The 19,711-nt window shown below is 42.6% G+C and overlaps 1 protein-coding gene across 2 annotated transcripts in view; it reads right to left on the bottom strand.

The window, feature by feature from the left end:
• Nucleotides 1-111: 111 nt before the first annotated feature.
• CHUK (component of inhibitor of nuclear factor kappa B kinase complex) overlaps nucleotides 112-19,711 on the bottom strand; it is a 22,865-nt gene continuing 3,265 nt past the window's right edge. The window contains exons 5-21 of one of the 2 annotated variants that reach the window (NM_001012904.2): nucleotides 17,293-17,381; nucleotides 16,803-16,892; nucleotides 16,445-16,569; nucleotides 15,059-15,166; nucleotides 14,280-14,415; nucleotides 13,120-13,314; nucleotides 12,717-12,819; nucleotides 12,072-12,195; nucleotides 10,683-10,834; nucleotides 10,220-10,281; nucleotides 7,602-7,711; nucleotides 6,145-6,194; nucleotides 5,348-5,444; nucleotides 4,378-4,525; nucleotides 3,672-3,808; nucleotides 2,132-2,231; nucleotides 112-581 (exon numbers count right to left, since the gene is read on the bottom strand). In NM_001012904.2, coding sequence (NP_001012922.2) covers nucleotides 555-581; nucleotides 2,132-2,231; nucleotides 3,672-3,808; nucleotides 4,378-4,525; nucleotides 5,348-5,444; nucleotides 6,145-6,194; nucleotides 7,602-7,711; nucleotides 10,220-10,281; nucleotides 10,683-10,834; nucleotides 12,072-12,195; nucleotides 12,717-12,819; nucleotides 13,120-13,314; nucleotides 14,280-14,415; nucleotides 15,059-15,166; nucleotides 16,445-16,569; nucleotides 16,803-16,892; nucleotides 17,293-17,381 — 1,853 coding nt within the window. In that variant the 3' untranslated portion in view covers nucleotides 112-554. The remainder of the gene's footprint in view (nucleotides 582-2,131; nucleotides 2,232-3,671; nucleotides 3,809-4,377; nucleotides 4,526-5,347; nucleotides 5,445-6,144; nucleotides 6,195-7,601; nucleotides 7,712-10,219; nucleotides 10,282-10,682; nucleotides 10,835-12,071; nucleotides 12,196-12,716; nucleotides 12,820-13,119; nucleotides 13,315-14,279; nucleotides 14,416-15,058; nucleotides 15,167-16,444; nucleotides 16,570-16,802; nucleotides 16,893-17,292; nucleotides 17,382-19,711) is intronic. The other variant, XM_015278675.4, reaches the window with a different exon arrangement.

Below are 19,711 nucleotides of genomic sequence, written 5' to 3'. Positions count from 1 at the left end.
CGCCCACGTGCGGCGGAGGCCCAGCGCAGGGCTCGAGCAGAGCCAGCGCCGCGCGGCGCCCTATGATGACGTCACAGGACCAGAGCCCCCGCTCTGAACAAGGCCGCCGCAGACTATGAACCGCGTTTATTAACAATAAAAATCTGCTTAAAATACACACACGCACCCGTCGATACATTACAAACGTTCCGCTGGGCCCCGCGGCTGCCAGCCCCGGCCTCCCCTTGCCCTCTGCTGCGGGGCCCGATGGACCCTCACAGGGCCCACATCTCCTCTGCAGCTGTAGGCCCAGCCCCGGGCAAGGGTGCTGCCCTTGAGGGTGGCTGCTTCCTCAGGGCGATGCAGTGCGTGCCACGTCCCTGCCGTACAGAGTGCTCGCTGTGTTGAAGGCACAAGGAGGCCACAGTCCGTAAAACAGTGCCAGTTTCATATATCTGCTGCTGGCCCCGCAGCCTTGGCAATCCACATGTCCAAACCAAGACGTGATGGGGCACACAGCGTGGGGCTGCAGCCAGCTGTCTGCACACAGGCAGGAAGCAGTACAGCTCCTGGGCCTACTTCAGCCAGCTCCAGTCGAAGTTCTGAAAGAGGAAGCAAGGAAAAAACACTGAGAGGTGGAGACAAAAGATTCACTATCTAGCACGTCTCTATCCTCCACATAATCATTCCATCACAGCTGGAAAAATCCTCACTGTTTCATGAAAGGGCTCACCGTGACTGGGCTGCTCTCCCCACACTTATAACACCCAGGCATGGCACTGGCTGTCTTGCTCTGAGAATGATGCTGTGTCTGTACACAACCTACTGCTACTGGCCCTAGTGATGGTACAGGCAGTACAGAAACACAAACAAAAGGAAAAAAAGGCTCCCAGTCGTGTTTATGCAAAAACAGAGAGAAAAGATCTTATTGATTTCTTTCCCTTGTGTTCTTTTGAGTGACTTTAAGAGAACAAACCTCATTTTCTGCTGCTTTCCTGTTGTTTAACTTCTGTGTCATGATACAAGGAGAAAGGGAAAGCGTAACCAAAAGTATTGATTGGCAGAGCATGATTCCACAAGAAAGGATAATCTTTCTGGGTTAAAATATGTCAGATTCAGACCTTGCACCATGGGCTGAGATGTGGGAGACGACAGAGACATAGGTAAGAATAACAGGTAGGAATCCAGTCAAAGAGCTTCCTCCTCCTCTCAGCAATAGCAACTTATGCTGATGAGTTTTCATTTGCTATTAAGTTTTCACTGAATTCATCCTGAGTAACTTAGCAACTCCAGTAAACTCTTGGTTCACTGTATACTACGATTCATAAACAGCACAACATTAAAATGCCCAGGAATTAACATTTTTAAAAGTTTTAAGAGCTCCATTTCACCAACCGCCTTCATTTTTCCAACCCCCTGTTCCTTATTTCTGTAGTTATAACAGATAAACAGTTGTAACTTTTTATCTCGTAAGAACGGATGCTAACCCTGAAGAGACACTGTAAGTAGCTTCTGAAAAATCCAAGTTAGATCCTATCAGTGAATCTCACTTCCTCAGAGATCCTTGACTTCCCTACAGGACTGCGATAATTTGTGACATAAACTGAGGCAATGTCAAGCTGACAGAAACTGTATTGACTCTTCTCCTTTGTAAAAAGGTCAGTCTGATTGCCTTATTATATCTGTATTGGTGTTTCTACGAAACAGACCTAAAATCAGCTGAGAACCTTCTCAAGAAACCTCGTGTTGTTCTGTGATGCTCTTCATCCTCCTGGTGACGGGGCCCATTTGAGCAGTAACTTACCAGCCTGAATCAGTAGCTCGGGAACAGTTTCAGACTGCATCAACATTTCTGTCATGTTGTGCTATTTCTAAGAACAACTTCTGCAAAAAGCCTTCTTAGGACTCTCTAAAGCCCCACTTTCACCATGACAGCTTAATTTAATAACAAGAAAATGGCTCCATGCAGGCTGCTTTCCACAAGGACCAGCATGTTAGCAGAATCCGGGGGGGGTGACAGACATCATATGCCAACTACAGCAATTCACATAATCACAAATAATTAAGGAGTGGTTAAGGAGTACTCCATACCCACAGAGGACTCTGATGTGGCTGTGAAAGTCAGGTCCCCAGAAAATACCAACAAGCTTACCGTCAAGCTGTTATTCTGCTCTTCTCTTGCCTCCTGCAACATACTGCTAAAGCGATCAAGATAATTCAGGTTCTCCTCTATCACATCAACAAAGTTTTCCCTGTAGGGAAGGCATAACAGGGCAGATATTAAAAAAGTTAACACTGACCTCAGTAGGTTCTGCACTGAAGAAAAAAGGTAAAACACCAAGAACTAACAGTTCTCTGCAATTATAGGAGCTGCCTTTTAGGGCACAAAACATGCCTGGAGGTAGCATCCTGCATATCCTCACCCTACAAGTCTTGATTTATTCTCCTTCCCTACAGAGGAAGTACACAAACCACTCTGAAGTTCAGCCTTATGAGAACATGGGGAACGAGCTGAGTACAAGGGGCCTGAAATCACTGCCGATTCACCACAAGGCTTACATCTTTCAGCTCTCTGTACAGTGCCTCATATAGTGAAGCCAGATTTTGAAGAGGATCTCTGAGGCCACACAAAAGCACTTTGCTCAGGAAAGCACCCATTAAAGGGTGATCAACCTGTATCACTAGGAGGTGGAATATGCCCTGCAGCAGCAGACAGAAAGGAGGAAGCAGGAAGCATGGCTAAAGGTTTCAGAAAACTGACTTCCAGCGAAAGCATGCTTAGAAAATGTGTATCTTCAGAACTTAGATATTTTAGGCCCAAAAAGAAAGACATGGCCAAATGGATTGATAAATGAAATGTTTGTGCATGTAAGCCCTGCTATAGCTCCACAATACCTGCACTGCTGCACACTGAGTGTTGAGCAGTCTTTGAGGGGTGCCCTCCTTCTGTTAGGCTGCCTGGAATTAAAACTATTAATGAACTAAGAAAAGGAAAAGAAAAAAAAAAACACCACCAAAACCCTCAACTCCTGTCAACTCTCTTGTCTCAGCTAGGCTGAGATATGAAAGAAATTAAGTGCACAGTGCTAACTGATGGAGATCAAAAGCTTTACCTGAGAGTGGTATGTGGAACTTGCTCAGGATTGGAGCATGGAGGTTTGTGAAGAAAGAGTTAACCAAACTCCTGAGGTTTTGTAGTGTTAGTAATATATGAGGTACCAAAACTGTTTTGAAAGGATGAAATAAAACATTGTTTACTCATGACTCCAACTTCAGACCTCCATTTCAATTAAGACTTTTAAAACTTAAGCTGTGAGAAGTATTAAATATGGCCTGATTTATCTGGCACCTGCACTAGAGCTTGGGCATGAAAAGAAACTGCATTTTGGCTCCAAGTCTGCCTTTTGCTGTGGCCCTGGGCACTGCTGTGGCATGGACAGAAGGAAGTTATTAAAAAACACCAGTCAGGAACTGAACAATGTTGCCTTCAGAGGCAGTTTAGTATTCCAAAATGCTCTCTCTAGCATATCCAAAGCCCACCATGTGGGATGTGGTAAAGACGCGTATATAGGTCAGGCCCCCTGAGCACTGGAAACATCGTCAGCAGAGAACATGGTTTCAGAATGTATGCGTACACAGCGGTTACAATGACTCCGCTCTCTGCAGCAGCATCCTTTCCTTGTTGCTCTTACCCATCTCCAGGAGTTGCCATAGATGAAAGAGGGTGAGGTGCATATTCTGAGGAGCTCTGGGGGACCCACGTGGCTGCAGGAGTTGAGGCTGTCCCTTCTAGGCTGGAGCTTACCAGTGAACGAGAAGAGCTCTGAGTCTAGAAAGAAGAAACTCATTTTTGTGATATGTTTCCTAAGCTGATCTTAAATGTTGGCATATGGAAATCAAGAGATAGTTTTGGTTGTATAGCCACTAGAAATGATGTGTAAAAATCAAGTGTATTCTTCAAACACCTGACACTATTTAAGAAAGCACCCAGTTTACTTTTGCAGAAATACTAACATAATGATAGGTTTAAAAGAGCAGACTGGTTTACCTATCCCAGTATACACCCTGCAATACACTCAGAGAACATAAGATTGAGGCTCATCTCATGCTATGTTACATGCACTGCATTCCAGCCTCCAGCAATTTGCCATTTGAGGACTGGGGCCATTCTGGGACCAAGGATTCCTTTGCTGGACTTCTCTTCCATGAATCTGTCTACTGTCCCTCTAAATCTGTGTGAACTTTTAGCATGTCAAACTTCCTTTCTCTACAGTAACGTAACTATTGTGTGGAAGCACCTCTTTTTTGTTTTGAGTTTTTTTCTTTACAGCTTCATTTGATGTCCCCTGGTTCTTGCAGTGGAAGGAAGTGCAAACGACTCATCCAGAATCTACTCACGCAAGCAATTTTCAGCAAATGCCATATCTCCCTTTGTCTTTTGCCTTGCATCTGCATCACCGAGTTATCAGCTTCTTTGATGTTATTTAGAGCCACTTCAATCTTTGGAAGCAAGTCAATGATCTTCTGCTTACAGCCCAAGAGCTTGCTATAACAAAACCAAAACAGAGTTAATTCCAGCTTGTAAGCTCAATGGCATTGAGCTTTTAGCAAGACTGAAGTAGCCTCATCTTGAGATTCAAGGAAAATTCAGTGAGAACATCCCTTTCTCTTAGCTCAACATTGTGGTAGCTGCAGGTTTAAAACGTGCAAGACTGGAGGGACCCCTGGATTTTTCTCTGTCCGGTTAAGACTCAAAAAAAGTGGGCAGACAACACTACTACTAATACCAAGAATATAAGCTCTTATCTGAGGTACAAAAATTGATCCTGATGATGAGAGACAATACAGAAACTCAATCATGGTATTTTAATTTTCTTTGGTCTATGCAAGTCTCTGTACATCTCTGATGTACCTAAGCTGGCAACTTTCTCTGTGGGATCTATTACCCATAAGCCACAGCTGAAAATAAGGATAGATCATGTTTTGCTGACTACTGAGATCCATGTAATGCTTTTTTTGTTTGAGCTGTTTGAGGAATTAATGAACAAATCACTGTTTTTTTCTCAGCTGTTACACTATTCTTTTTCTTTTTAAAGATTCAAATTCCAACATAAGCATGAGCAGAGCTGCCCAATTTTAAGGTAAACCCTTGGCTACTAACAGCACAAGCTATTGCATTTTCCTCTCACTTCCTACTAGCTATATGCATTAGCTATGTGTCTTAGAATAAAAAAGTGGAAATTCAACACAGACACAAGTAGAATAATTAATAATGCTATGAGAAGTCCTTATCTGTGAATGGAACATTTGGGTTCTGACCCAAAGACACAAATGCCAAAAGCTGCCTTTATTCTTCTGAGCAGTGTACCTGAGATGGCCAAAGAGCTCCTTTAGAACTCGGTCTTGGCTCTGAACAGTCTGCACAATAATCTTCACCATGTCTGTGCTGTCACTGTACGCATGATCTGGAAGGAACAGCAATCATTACATTAGTAAAATGCTCAGTGAGGAGCCACTCACTTCCCCTCGTTCATGCCCACAGACAAGGAAAGTCACTTAACGAGCGGGCAAACACACTTAAACACAGTTCAGAAAATCATAGGTTGGCTATAATTTCTCATTAGGCACAGCTTTTCTTAAACATCTCTTCTTTCCACAGATAAAGGCTTCAGTAAGGACTGTAGGTAGTTGTCAAATGCACAAGCAACTAACTCTTCCTTGCTCACCAGGTACCACATTCAGAACATGTAATGCCCAAACATGAGGCTCCATCAGGAATAATTGAGTTATTACGAGAAAAAAGATTGCCATTTGGCTGGAGTGATGACACAGGAATGGCAGTTCTTCCTGAGTCTGGAGGAGTAAAGGAGTAGTACTTGGAGAAAGAAAATGTTAGGGAATGTCAGAAGGCATACAGAGTTGTTTAAGATACTCAAGCATGAAAATCATAGGACAAACCCATGACTGAGGAACAGTACTATAGGAATTCAGAAGAACTCCTGGCTCAGCAACAAGAAGAAACTGGCTTGAGGTATGTTCTTGACAATGACTTGACTTCTCCTAAACAGTATTTTCAGAGTTGCAGGAACTGAGTTGAAAAAAGTTAGTGAAAGTTAGTTGTTGGGCACAAATGCAGAGCAGTCTCCAAACAACCTGCTTCCATACCTGGAGGTCTTGTTTTTAATTGCTTGTACAGGTCTATGGCTCTCTGTTCCCTTCAAAAGGAAAGAAAAAAATATATATATTCATATGCCTTCACATGGCTCAGCTGTATTCTCTTTCTGTAGTATCATTAACTGCAAAATCTCATTTTCGTGACTAAAGGTATGTCTGCACAACTGCCTCAGAAATTCTTGTTCCCGTTCTGCTTATGTTGCCTGGTCAATTTTAGTGACATTCTGCAAATGAAAAGAAACATCCACAGCACAAACAATAGGACAGTGTTTCTTTTCCTCCCATGAAGTATATGTTGTTTCTCTCAAATATTCCAACAAGCAGCAGTTTAGCTAGTTCTTGGGCCCACACCAGACTTCTTCCCTTAACTGCCTCTACATCCCCCCAATATAATTTCAAGAAATCATGCAAACTTCTTCTCTTTATGTATGTGAGCATTTCTAGCATATTTCATAGTTATCTGTCTTGAGAGCTCTGCAGCAGCCTATGACAGGGGAGGGGTGCTCTTTTCTCCTGCTGCACAGGGAAAAAAAGAGAGCATTAGCATCCAGTGCACAACTAGTCTGACAGACCACACAGGACCCACCTGTGTCTTAGGGCTGCATACATCAAATCTTAAGCAGTATGCTTTGCTACAGCCTGAAAAACTGAAAAAACAGGAGAACCAATCTGTTCTCCACTCCTTGTTAAGAACAATAGTGCAGAATTGTATCTTCATAGCACTAGACTATACTGAACAACAGCTCAGGGTATACTTTAAGCACCTTGAAAAACGCTGATGCAGCCTTGTGCTCTCAGTAGTGAAAGTGCTACAAACAACACTTTAGAAGGCAACTTCATCAGTAGTTTAAGCTCATGTGAATGTGGACTACTGCTGCAAGAGAGAGTTTCTTTCCACTGCCACTTCCTCCCCTGGGCCCAGTTGTGCTGTATCAGTGACTATAGATGGACAAAAAGTAACTTAGTTGACTTAGCTTTGCAGAGAGGAAATTGTATACGAGGAGAACGTATGCTTCCTCTCAGAATACTCAAAGTTAGTTAGAAGAGCTCTTACTATCAACAAATTTAATCTTGTTGTTTTGGCCTTCCCAGCTGTTTTCCCCATGTTTCCAGAGGTCCAGGCATTGTGCAGCTGCAGATTGGTTAGGTAAGCTAGGTGAGCTTGCTCCTTTGACTGAATGCTAATAATTCATGGACAGATCAGTGTCAAAATCTGCTTTACAATACTGCTAAATGATCACTTATCTTCAAGAGGAAGGCAGATACACAGAAGGTAGGACCTTCCCACTTAGCAGCAGAATAATCTTAAACTGATTGCAGGACTGCTCTGTACACTCAGCTTGCAAAAAAGTGAGAAACGCATTTTGAAAACGCTGACATTACAACAGATTAAAACATCACTCAGACATCTGTTAATGCACAATAAAAACAGTAAGTAAAGAACTTACAGGCTCTCCATGACTTCTCCCTGGCGCCTTGCATATGGACTCTTCTGAAGCTCCACAATCTCTGTGTGCAGAGCCATGATCTGTTCATCTAGATATCCAATATCTTCAGCCTATGGGGAAATGCAGCTACAAATCAAACTGAAGGAGAACAGCAAGAATAAAAATCTACAGAATACTACTTTGGACAATGGGCTGGCTCCCTGCAGGAGATAAAGACTCTTCAACATGACAGCTGTTATAACAACTGAGGTTACTCAGTGATATCATTTGCATTCACAACATGAATGAGAAAAATCAGCTTCCTCAGTAATCACAGCTCTTCAAAATACAAGTTGCACATACACACTCTGGGTCTACAAATGTCCCAGCAGCAGAGACATTTTCTCCTGTTCTTATAGTGTGAATAGAAGGTGCTCTCATATGTTACATTCCCACATGCATTTTGGCCTGACATTTCTCTAGTTTTTCACATCTTCCTCGAAGCAATACAGAAATACCAGCCTTATATCAAGCCTCTACACAGTCAGATAAGGCAATGAACAACAATCTTCTCAAGCACAAGGAGAAGCCAAGTGGTGCCCAATATACACTGGAGATCTCTGGCATGGTTGAGAAAACACAGGTTACCATCTTGGAACCATGGACAGTGGATACTGATCTGGCACAACACAATTGAGTGGTGAAGAAACTGCCTTCCTAAGAAAGCATTCTGGGATACTTCATCTTTTCCTTTCTGACCTGAGTCTGGAGGATCTGCAGAGGGAATGTTTTCTGGAACACACTTATTACTGAAACTGAGGAAGTATTTGGTGTGAAGGTATGTAAATGGGATGAGACACCAGAAAGGGATGACAGGTAAAGAACAAAACAATAAGTGAGAAGCCACATGATCAAAGGAGGTCATAAGAAAAATGTGAGGTAAGCCCTGCTGCTTGTCTCTATCTGGAGCACTGTGGCCCACCATAAAGACTGTAACTGCGTCTCATAGAAGTTACGCTGCCTGCTGGATAGTCCAAGGTATCGCTGTGTATTACAGAGTGTATCGATTTCCATTCCTGATAAATGTACATGGTGTGACTACAACTGGACTGCAAGGGTTGAAGATAGCTCATAGTTCTCAGGCTCTGCAAAGCAAATGCTTGTTGATACTCTGTATTTCCTAGAAACAGCTGTTGACAGCTTTGAATTATTCTGCTAGAAGCAGCCACCATTGTAATTTCTTGTTTCCTATAAGGAGCATATTGGGTTCATATGGCAAGGTTTTGGTAGCAGGGCTGAAAGGGTGGTCTCTGTGTGAAGAGACCAAGAGCTTCACCATGTTAGAGAAGACCCAGCACTCCACTGAAAGGACTGGGAAGATGGTAACTGCTGAGCCATCTCCCTGTATGTATTGTAACCAGCAAGCTTTTTTATCATATGAACTCCCTTGTCCTGTTGAGGACCAGGAGTGAGTGAAAAGCTTGACAGCTTTCAATAGATGAGACATAATAGAGACTACTTTCTGAAATATTTTAGACCTGTACTCTAAGAAATACATTACAGATGCTTTGTTTTCTCTTTGTGTCCCTTCTGAATGGCTTCTGCCTCCCAGGCTTTGTTCAGTATACTCAGGAGAAAAGAAGAAGGAACAGCTTTTGACAATAAACCTTTATGATCATTCTACTTCTGTCCTTAGTTTTCACAGCTAAAAGCTTACTTTTTCCCCCTGTAAAGGACAGGACAGAACAACAGCAGAATTGTTCTATGTCAAGAAGGCCTCTATCTCCTTACTACTTTCAATGGAAGTAAAATTGAAATACTCCCAAAATACAGAGATCAGGATTCTAGCCTTTTTCACAGGACAAAGTCTTTCACACTGTCTCCCACAGTATTCTACTGGAGAAGCTGGCATCATGTGGCTTGGACAGATTAACTCTTTGCTGGGTAAACAACTGGCTGGAGGGCCAGGCCCAGAGAGTGGTGGTGAATGGAGTTAAATCCAGCTGGCGACTGGTTGTGAGCTGTGGTCCCCAGGGGTCGGTACTGGGGCCTGTCCTGCTCAGTATATTCACTGATGACCTGGATTGAGTGCATCCTCATTAAGTTTGCAGGTGACATCAAGCTGGGAGGAAGTGTCGATCTGCCTGGGTGTAGGAAGGCCCTTCAGAGGGATCTGGACAGGCTGGATCACTGGGCTGAGCCCATTGGGATGAAGTTCAACAAAACCAAATGCCAGGTCCTACGCTTTGGCCATGGCAACGTTACAAGCTTGGGACAGAGGACAACTCTCAGTAAGAACAGATTCTAGCTCCATTCTGAATTTCTTAAGAATGACTCTAATTTATTTTACCAATACTTAATTTGCCTGCTTACTTGCAAGGAATTTACGTCTGTATTCTTATATACTGCAATTTTCAGATCACTGCCTAGTAAGTGACTAGTATTATTTTCAATTTTAGCAATGTACATTTTTGTGTGCAACAAAATCAATATAGAAGACTCTTGGCTACAACACCACCACTCCTCTTTGGCAGGAAACAACATTTCTCTACAGCCTACTCTCCTATATAGACAAACAGTCTAGTGAATTTTGCTTTGGTTTTGCTCAAACCACTAGATTCAAACAACCAGGTGCCTACCTGGGCACAATGAGAGGCCTTCTCTTCCATCTCCTTCCATGCTTTCAGCATCTTTTCTGAAGCTTAAGAGAAAAGATTTGTTAATTTGTAAAAAGCTACAGATGACAAAAAGAAATCACGACACAAGCTTTGCATGCATTAGTTGAATTTAAAGACAAACAGAATTAGATTGAATCTCCAAGCAGAAGCCATGACCCAGGCACTCTTAATGGGGAACAGCTGACATGTATTATTATGCCTGCAGTTATAGAGACATCTTATACTTATTAACTTCCTGCCTTTGCTTGTGCCAAATTCCTCTCCTTCCCCCAGAAAGAAAACATAAAGATGCTGAGAAACACAATGGCAGGTCCTGCATACATTTTCTTTTAAGCTAGTTCCTACCCACAGTGGTCAGATTAGTCAGCCCAATCCTTTACAAAATCAGACAAGGCACCCAGGAAAGTATTACAAAAATATGTACATATGCCGTAAGCCATCTGGTCACTGTATCTCTCCAGGTCAAGGCGAATGCTTTGGTGAAAGAATTCCAGCTTTGCTTTCAGTTGCTGAGATGCTGATACCATATTGTTTTTCATTTTGATTAGGTTGGCATTATACCGAAGGAGACTCAGCCTAACAAATGAAAGAAGAACATCACATTAGCTGAAAAGGGTATGTGGATTTATGTGGTCAGCAACCAAAGAAGCTGTCACATTACCTGAAGGGAAGACATGATGAACAAGAAAAAAAAAACAGTGAGATGTTTAGAACATGGAGTGTCAGTGGGGTCACGGACTCCATCTCACCCTTAGAGGCTGCAGGTCCTCAGCAAACAAAAGAGAAAGTCCTTTCTCATTTCCTTTTTTTTTTTTTTTTTTTTTTTTAATTTTTTTTGTGTGTCAATTAAGCAATCTTTGCAATGGGGACTATTTTTAGCATACACAGGCTCCTGTAGTCCATGTGGCCCCTGGTGAATGCTGTCATCTTTTTTACTGTCTGAGACATGTAATACTGCCCATCTGCTGCCAACTCAGTCCCATAGGATAAAACCCTACAAACATGGCAAAGGGTTTCCCCGATTCTGCCACCTGTGAAACAAATGCCCTGGGCTGTACTGTGAGCAGTGCTGCCAGCAGCTTGAGTTGATCAATCCACTCATGTCAGCACAGGTGAAGCCACTCCTGGAGGACAGAGCCCAGTTCCGGGTTCACTGGTGCAAAAGAGACATGGATATACTGGAGGGAGTTCAACTAAGGGCAACAAAGATGACTAAGGTTCTGGAAAATCACTCATAGGAGGATGAGCAAGTAGAGGAAGCTGAACGGGCATTACTGTATGCAAATATTTGAAGGAAAGTTTAAAGATGAAGGAGGCTTATTTCAGTGGTTCTCAGTGACATGACAACAGGCAATGGGCCAAAACTGAAATGTGCAAGGTTCCATGTGAACATCAGGAAACACTTTTTTCTTTCATTTTTTTATTTTTTTTTAGACCGTTCAATGAGCGCTGGCACAGGTTGCCCAAAAAAGCTGCAGAATCTTCATCCTCAGAGATATTCCAGAACCACCTGCACATAGTTCTGGACAAGCTGCATGAGAAGGGACTGAACCAGATGACCTCCAGAGGTCTCTGACAACCCTGGCTATTCTACAAGTCTGTGACTGCATTCAAGTTTTTTCAATTGTTATCAACATCAGGCACCATGAAATAGAATTAATGGAGCTGTTTAAGTTCCCAGCCCAAACACACTTCATAAGGTAGAAGTATAGAAGAGCTGTAAAACTTTTAGTAATCAGGAGTCCCCTGAGCTGCACGCTTCCAGTCAGTCTCCGTGTTTGCATAATACTGAGTCCTCTGAATAACAACTTACATGGCAGCTCTCTGGCCCTGGAAAAGCCTGCTGTAATCTTCTTTTAGCCCAATGACGTAGTGAACTGCTTCTGCCCATACCTTGCGGAGCTGAGGAATTGGCAGTTGTATTTTACTATCCTGTACTGAATACAAGAGAAACACAATTGCACCTAAATGAAAGAACAACTCTAGAAAAGGAGTCTAGTGCTTACAACATTCCCTATTCCTCTTCAGGTATCTAAACTAAGAGATCGAGACACATTAGAACTGCTCATTTGCTATGTGATGCTTTGATTTCTTTGAGCATTTTGGCTACTGGCATGAAAAGATATGGCATAACACTGTGAATTGTGAGAGAAGGCAGGACCCGTGGTTTGTTTTATCCATTAATTCTGCACCTAAAGCACCTGCTCAAGCTACCAAAGCTCTACAGAAGAGTTCCGAAAGAGTAGGCAATGGATGCTCTGAACAATTAAATCTATAAAATGTAGAGATAACAGCACTGTAGATAACATCTTGCTAGGCTGCTACAGGTTCTTAAATGGTCCTCTTTGAGTCAGAGGCTGACCTTCAAGATACACACAGAGATTAATAAGGCAAATCAACTTCCACATTAAACAAGAAGTAATGCTTTCAGGTGAAAGGTGCCCTCCAGCATACTTACCAATATAATTTACACACTCAGACAGACTCCGAGAAGCAAAGGGTCCATCATAGACAGTTTTGCTTTTATCGAACAAGTAGACCATGTAGCTATCCCAGCCCCTCTGCACAAACAAGAGAAAATCTGGTTACAAAATGAACTTGTTATTGTCATCAGAAACTCTTCATACCCAATGCCTTAAAAAATTGATTTTGATAGATTCTACAGAAGCACAGGACCCTTTGCTAGCAACTTACTTTAAAGATTTAGTCGGAATATAACCATAGGAATCTGTTATCCAACAAAATCATGCTACATAGAGTAAATTATCTCAAGTGGGATGAGATCAAAGCAATTAATCTTCCTGAAGATTTCAAATTCCCTAAAAGTGGGAAAGACATTAAATGAACAGAATCATTCTTACTACGCCATCAATAACACACTGGGAAGCAGGTTTCCGGGGGTCCAGGCAAATTCCTGTTTCCAAGAGCAGTTCCTGATTTCCAGTGCTTATTCCAGTTTCAGACTCAATTCGATTCTGAAGAAAATGAAGACTTTCCTCGGGATGCAAGAGAAATGAAACAATCTTGGCAGAGGTCATATTTAGGATGTGTACAATCTGTAAAAAAGAGTGCAACTTAATTACAAGTCACTGGCTATCCAAGACAATGCACACAATAGCCTTGGAGGGTGTATGTAGCCATAAAGTTTTAACGACTACAATAATTTAGTGCAGGTGTAAAGCCTCACATCATAACATCCAGACTTGTAACTTTTAACTCAGTATCAGAAAACTATGACCAAATCCCCTCACAACTCCACAAGCCGCACTGCAGCTTAATTACACCAAAAGAATAGCAACAAGCTAACACAGAGGCCATCTCAAGTCTGTTGTCTCTGAAGTAGCCAGCACTGCTTTCAAGAAGGGGAGTCCAATTCCTCCATATAAAACAACTGCGACATACCTCTGCCTGTCTTCTCACTGCTCTCATGGCTTTCTCTGTTTTTACTGTATCTGGGTGGAAACTGTAGGTCTCAAACCACATCACAATAAGCAGATTGTGACAGGTCCCAATCATTGCCGTGCTTTGTGTTTCTGTCTCTAATTCCTTTGGAATTCTTTCAGATTATCCTCCGGCTTCAACGCACTTTTGCCTCAGCTAGTCTCACTTCAGCAGAGCTCCAATAAATCGCTTGAAGGGGAACAGCCAAGTGAATACAATTTCTGATCTACTACTAGTACACAAACCTGGAGTCACAGTATCAGTAATACAGTTCAAAATTAACAGTCATTAGCAAATATCAAACAGTCAGTTGAGCTCGCTGAGTCCTTAATAAGATGACAGGCAGGAATATAGGATCATTCTTCAGCTACAAGAAGAAAGCTAGTGATTAATATAGCATATGATATTCTGTCCTCAGATATGTGCCAGACAGGCTGAATACACACTTACTTTTCAACACCAGCAAAAAGATCCCTCAAAACCCAGAAGCTAGATGATGCCAGGATTATAGCGTTGCTGTATTGAGCACAATTCCTGTTCTCTGAAATGTTTCCATTGAGCCCAGTAAAACTACACTCACCTTCAAATTCAGTATGTGATCCATCAGTAGGAAGCACTTTGGAGAATTGGTTTCAGGATCTAAGCCTCCACCCCTCTGTTCTGGATCCCAATTCAGCATCAGTTGCAACCAACTTTCCATTGGTTCTACAATTAAACTAAACAACAATAATAATGAATTTCAAAACAAAAGAACCATGAGAAAGAGAAGGCAGATATTCTCACACACTAAACTCACTTAGTAAACCAGAGTCTTAAAAAGCAAAGCTCTATCTACAGAACAACCATCGTCACGCTGCAGAGCTGCTTGGAAGAATCACAGAATTGTAGGGGCTGGAAGGAACCTCTAGAAATCGAGTTCAATTCTGCTGCAAAGCAGGCAGGCCCCCTGCAGCAGGCTACACAGGTAGGCATCCAGACGGGTCTTGAATATCTCCAGAAGCGACTCACAACCTCTCTGAGCAGCCCATTCCAGGGCTCCATAACCCTCACCGTGAAGAAGTTCTTACTCATATTGTTGCAGAACTTCCTGTGCTCCAGTCTATGGCTATTTTCTCTTGTCCTGTCCCCACAGACGGCTGAAAAAATGGTTGGCCATGTCCCTTTGTCTCCCACAAGGCTCTCTTCCACATTTATCCACATCAAAAGCACATAAGTTTATTATCAGTAACGCTTTTAAAGACAGTACACAGTGCAAGAAAGCTCAAAGTATTGGTTCTGAACTAGCTATATTTGATTCTCAGCTTCAGTTGGAGCCCTCCAGTATCAATGAGTTATGCCGCACTTGCTAGGCACACTTACCTACAGATGCTGTGAGGCTGTGGCAAATGGGTACTAAAGCGAACCTCCCCATTCATTTCTTCAGAAGCAAATATGTGCTTTGGATCCTTCTTCTTGATTTTTTCATGCCTAGAAAACAAATTCTTTATGGGTATACTGACAATATTATTTCTGTAAAGGGCCAAGCAAACTTAGCATCAGCAAAAAGTGTTAGCTTTAGCTTTAGAAAACAAACATTTTCAGGATGAAGAAGATATTTCTAAAGAATGCACCTAGCAAAACTATCTCCAACTGGAAGAAGAGGGTCCTTGCAATTAACTCTGTCTCTGGAAACATTTTCACATCTGCTTGCAAGAACACCTGGAGAGCATCAAACCAAAGGACCAACAGGTAACAATTATCTGCGGACAACAGAGCACTCCTCCCAACAAAATCAGCCTCTGCACAACTGTGAGACAGTTTGAATTTGCAGGAATCATTTGGCAAAGTCGCTGCACTTGTCTTGATGCCAGAGAATCATATAAGATAGAAGTATTGGAAATACCATGTATTACCGGAGCCAACACTACAAAAACCACTGTTGGCAACTCTACCTGTTTCCTCATTCTGGCTCCCTCTAGCACTGGTTTGCATCTTGCCTAGAGCACAGTTGCTTGCACAGCAGCAGGATATCCCAGTGCAAGTCCTGCATAAGCATGGCCTGTGCCACAGCCATCAGCCAGGGGTGAGGTAGACAATGACTTTTTGTCCCAGGAGGTCAGCCTGCTCTCTTAAGCCAGCCCCATTTGGAACGGAAGCTGCATGCAGGTGGCCCACACTGTTCTTGTTCTGTTGCAGAATTGCGCTTTGAAAAACCAGTCTTTATACATATGGTCCTGATATTGCAAGCTAATATGTGGGAATACATCAATAAGCATTTCTGCTCTTTGTTCTAGCCACGAGAGAGTAAGGAGATATTTCCACATGCAAGTTAGTGTCCTTCACTTCTCATTTTTGTTAAGCTATTTGGAAGCACATCCTATGTGTCTACACTGCAACAGGAAGTCTTGCTGTGCATTATTTATTACTAAAAAAATAAGTAACCTCACAGTCTAGGGGAACAAAGGACGGTATTGCTCCTCTCCATGAATTAAATTGTTCTGACATTACTTCCCCGTTTAACAGCATGAATTATAATTAAGTTTTTTCTTCCAAATGTCAAAGTTTTGCATTAACTATTATGCTCAGAGGCACCCAGGACAATATGTATAAATTGCCAATCAAGGCATCATTAATGCAATAAAAGTACGACTAGCTTCTGCAAGACTTAACAGACCAAGAAGCCTCATCATTCAACAGCAGTAAGTTTGATACTGAAGTTCACACTGTCACTTCACTATATGTCAGTTCTTTTGCTGAATGTCTTACCAGGTAAATGGCTGGAGATTGTGTAGGAAAGGCCGAAATCCTGCAATGCATTCAAACACCATTGTTCCAAAGCTCCAGTAGTCAACAGTGACAGAGTAGGATTTGTTCTCAAAGAGTTCGGGAGCCTGAAAAGAACCACACAAGGACACTTTGAAAGAGGCAATTCAGGCAATCCAGCACCGCTGCAGAGACAAATCTGTGTCTACGAGTGGCTCACGGCTCCAGAGGGACAGAGGTGGAACCAGCAGGAGGGTGACAAGGGACTTCTGTAGGTTCTGACACACACATCTACAATGCTATAAAATGTGGTGTTACCACATCACTTGTAAACACAAAAAACAAAACACAACTGTCTTACCAAATATTGCAGTGTGCCAACAAATGAAGTGCACAAGCTTCCTTGATCCAAATCCTTTGCGTAACCCAGGTCTATTATTTTGTGAATGATCTGTAAGCAGTTTAAATAGATCATGAGAAGAACAAATTCAGAGGGGAAAAAAAAAACAGCCCAACAAAACCGAACCTATGCGGTGACATGCATCCAAGAAGGGGAAAGCCAAAACAGGAACTCTGAAGAAAGTCCATGGTAAAGCTTTGAAACGCGACACTGCACTGAAACTTGCTGTTTCACCACATACACTGGCCTCATCCACCTACCTTGGCTTAGACTCAACTTCATTTAAAGCAACTCAGCAGTTCTAGCTTGGCATTCTACCTTATTATCTTGGAATATGAAGTTATTTGTTAGAAGAGTAACAATAAGTTGAGTTTCAGTATAGTTCAATGCCAGAAGCTACTCTTATTTCTCTCAGGCAAAGCTGCTCACAGTTTACAGAGATGTGACTTACCTTCCCACCTTCATCCTGAAGAACAATATTTTCAGGCTTTAAATCTCTGTGTATAATTCTGTTTTCATGCAAATATTGGATACCAGACCCTGAAAGACATGTGTGATTTAACAAAAAAAAAAAAAAAACACATTTATTAAAGACATAGCTGAAAAAATACCCCCAGTTTCTTCAATTTTGAAAGCAACGTGTTTTCACACAGAACTACTAAGAACTTGACTTAGAATGTTTGCTGGGTTTGTGCACATGGCTACAGGACTGAACAAGTTGTTCCTCTGCTCTTCAGAATGGGGAGGCTGCTGTGAGCTCAGACCTGGGGGCACAACTGCAGGTCAGATCTCTTGCCCTAAAGGTGATAGAAGGGAGCTGATTCTCTGATCCAGCTGGGAGCTAAGAAGGAAAAAAAATCAACCAGGTTTAACCAGGCTGGTTTTCAGAACCTAACCCTCACAAGGTCATGGAAGTGGCTGGAGGGAACAGAGCACCCAAGAAAAGGCAAAGGACAGGACTTCGCCTTGTGGCAAATTGCCTTGAGGTAGCTGTGAAGCCATTAACAACAACAGGAGAAAAACTGCCTGTGGGAAGAGATCATTACTCCACCCAAATAACACCACCCGCTGCTAAATAAAAGGTTATTTTGCAACTCTCTGCTACAGGACACTGCCACATACAGAACAGCAAAAAACAATTTTCAAAGTGTGAGATTTTTTTTAACCTTCGAGATGCGGTATCTCTCATCAGAGCCAAGCCTACAACTTTCCCTGGTCTATCACTCATTCATACAGTTAACAGTTTCCAACTTGCACTTCTCCATGTCACTTCCAAATCTTCACCAAAGACATGACAGACAGAATGCATTACCAGCAACATACAAACGTTTTATACAGTAAAACACTTCTGATTTTAGGTGAAGCTGTCAGACACAAGGCTGGCAAACAGCCTGTGTGGAAGAACACAGATTATGGCCTCAACAGGCAATCAGCCCATGAGAAAGGGTTCATGTTAGCTTGGGAACACAAGTAAACTGCCTCTAGCTTCTGCGTGTAGCTGGAAGAAACTGCCCTGTAGCCGTAACTCAGCCTCCTTGCCTTGTCTGAGTGACCTTGCTTATTCTGATACACGGTGCTTTATTGTCTCCTGCTGTTATATATATGGTCACGGTACTAACGTGTTGTGCAGACATCTTGTAGGTTGCCACAGATATCTGCGGGGGGTGATGCCAGGGCAGACACTCCACTGGCAGGCTGCCACTGGTAAAGAGGACTTGGTGGAGACTGTACTGGCTGGCCACTCCCGTAATGTGAGTACCTCTCTGTTAAACTGATGCGGAACACTCATCTCCACATACTTTCTTAAGGATCGGTAAACTTCAAACAGATTTTTTTTCCACACAGACTTTTGCATTACACAGCCCTGTGGAGAACAAACACCAAGTTCATTTTCCTCTTTGGTTTCACGTCTGCCTGCCATTTTGTGAGCCCTAACACCAGTCAGGAGTGACTCTGGAAAAACCATCACACCGTTTCGACTAAGAAAGGTACCAGTCTTTTTCCGCTTCAGAAAAATAAGCCTTTAAGGAAAAGCCAACCCTCTCTCATCTCCCTCATAAAGAGGACATGCTCTCTGCCTAGAAGCCCAGAACACTGTGTTTAAGATATTTTTTCACGTCAAAATGGCTCAATTCCCTAGGAGAGACTGGTTAGCTATCAGAGAAATAAAAAGATGAGGAGCTCTGCTGAGAAGTATTCTTGGAAGGCTAGCTTGCAAGAGAGACCATCTGCAGACATAACTCTCCAGCAGATTACCTATCCTCTTCCAGAGCAGCCAAGAAGCTGATTTAAGGTGTATCTCTCCTATCTTTTCTTACAGACCTCTCAGTGGTCAAGAATTTGGCCACCAAAATCTCCACCTCCCCCGGGAACCTGAGGCTGAATGTGGATGCTGCATCTTGACGTAGCCACCCCGCTGCAAGCAAAGGAGACAACAGACTCCATCACTGTGTTAGTCACATTTCTAACATAGGACCACAGAATTACTCTTTCAAAACAAGAAGCTTTTCAATATTTACGCACTTAGTTTGGGATCCCTCACCTAATTAATCCTCAGTTGAAAGCAAATCACTACCCGGAAGACTGCTGGACAAGATACGGCATGATTAGCTTGTATGTTCTCTTCCTCTTCTGCTACGCTCTTACCCATCTTGCTCTCTACTCGGCTTTATTGGCTGTCTCTCATCCTGAACAAATAGAATTTCCCTGCTACTAAGCACATTCTACAGAGTGAAGCACCATAGAAACGTAGGCACGCCCCAGACAGCTTCTTGCTTTTAAGCGGTAGAAGTTACACTCCTTCAGACTGGCATGCAGCTTGGCATCTACAGAGCCACGAACAGAACAGGAAACTTGTGACCCTAATGCCA

The sequence above is a fragment of the Gallus gallus genome, chromosome 6 (assembly GCF_016699485.2).
Source record: "Gallus gallus isolate bGalGal1 chromosome 6, bGalGal1.mat.broiler.GRCg7b, whole genome shotgun sequence".
Lineage (NCBI taxonomy): Eukaryota > Metazoa > Chordata > Aves > Galliformes > Phasianidae > Gallus > Gallus gallus.
Note: the sequence above shows the minus strand (reverse complement) of the source record. Positions and strands in the feature narration are given on the sequence as shown.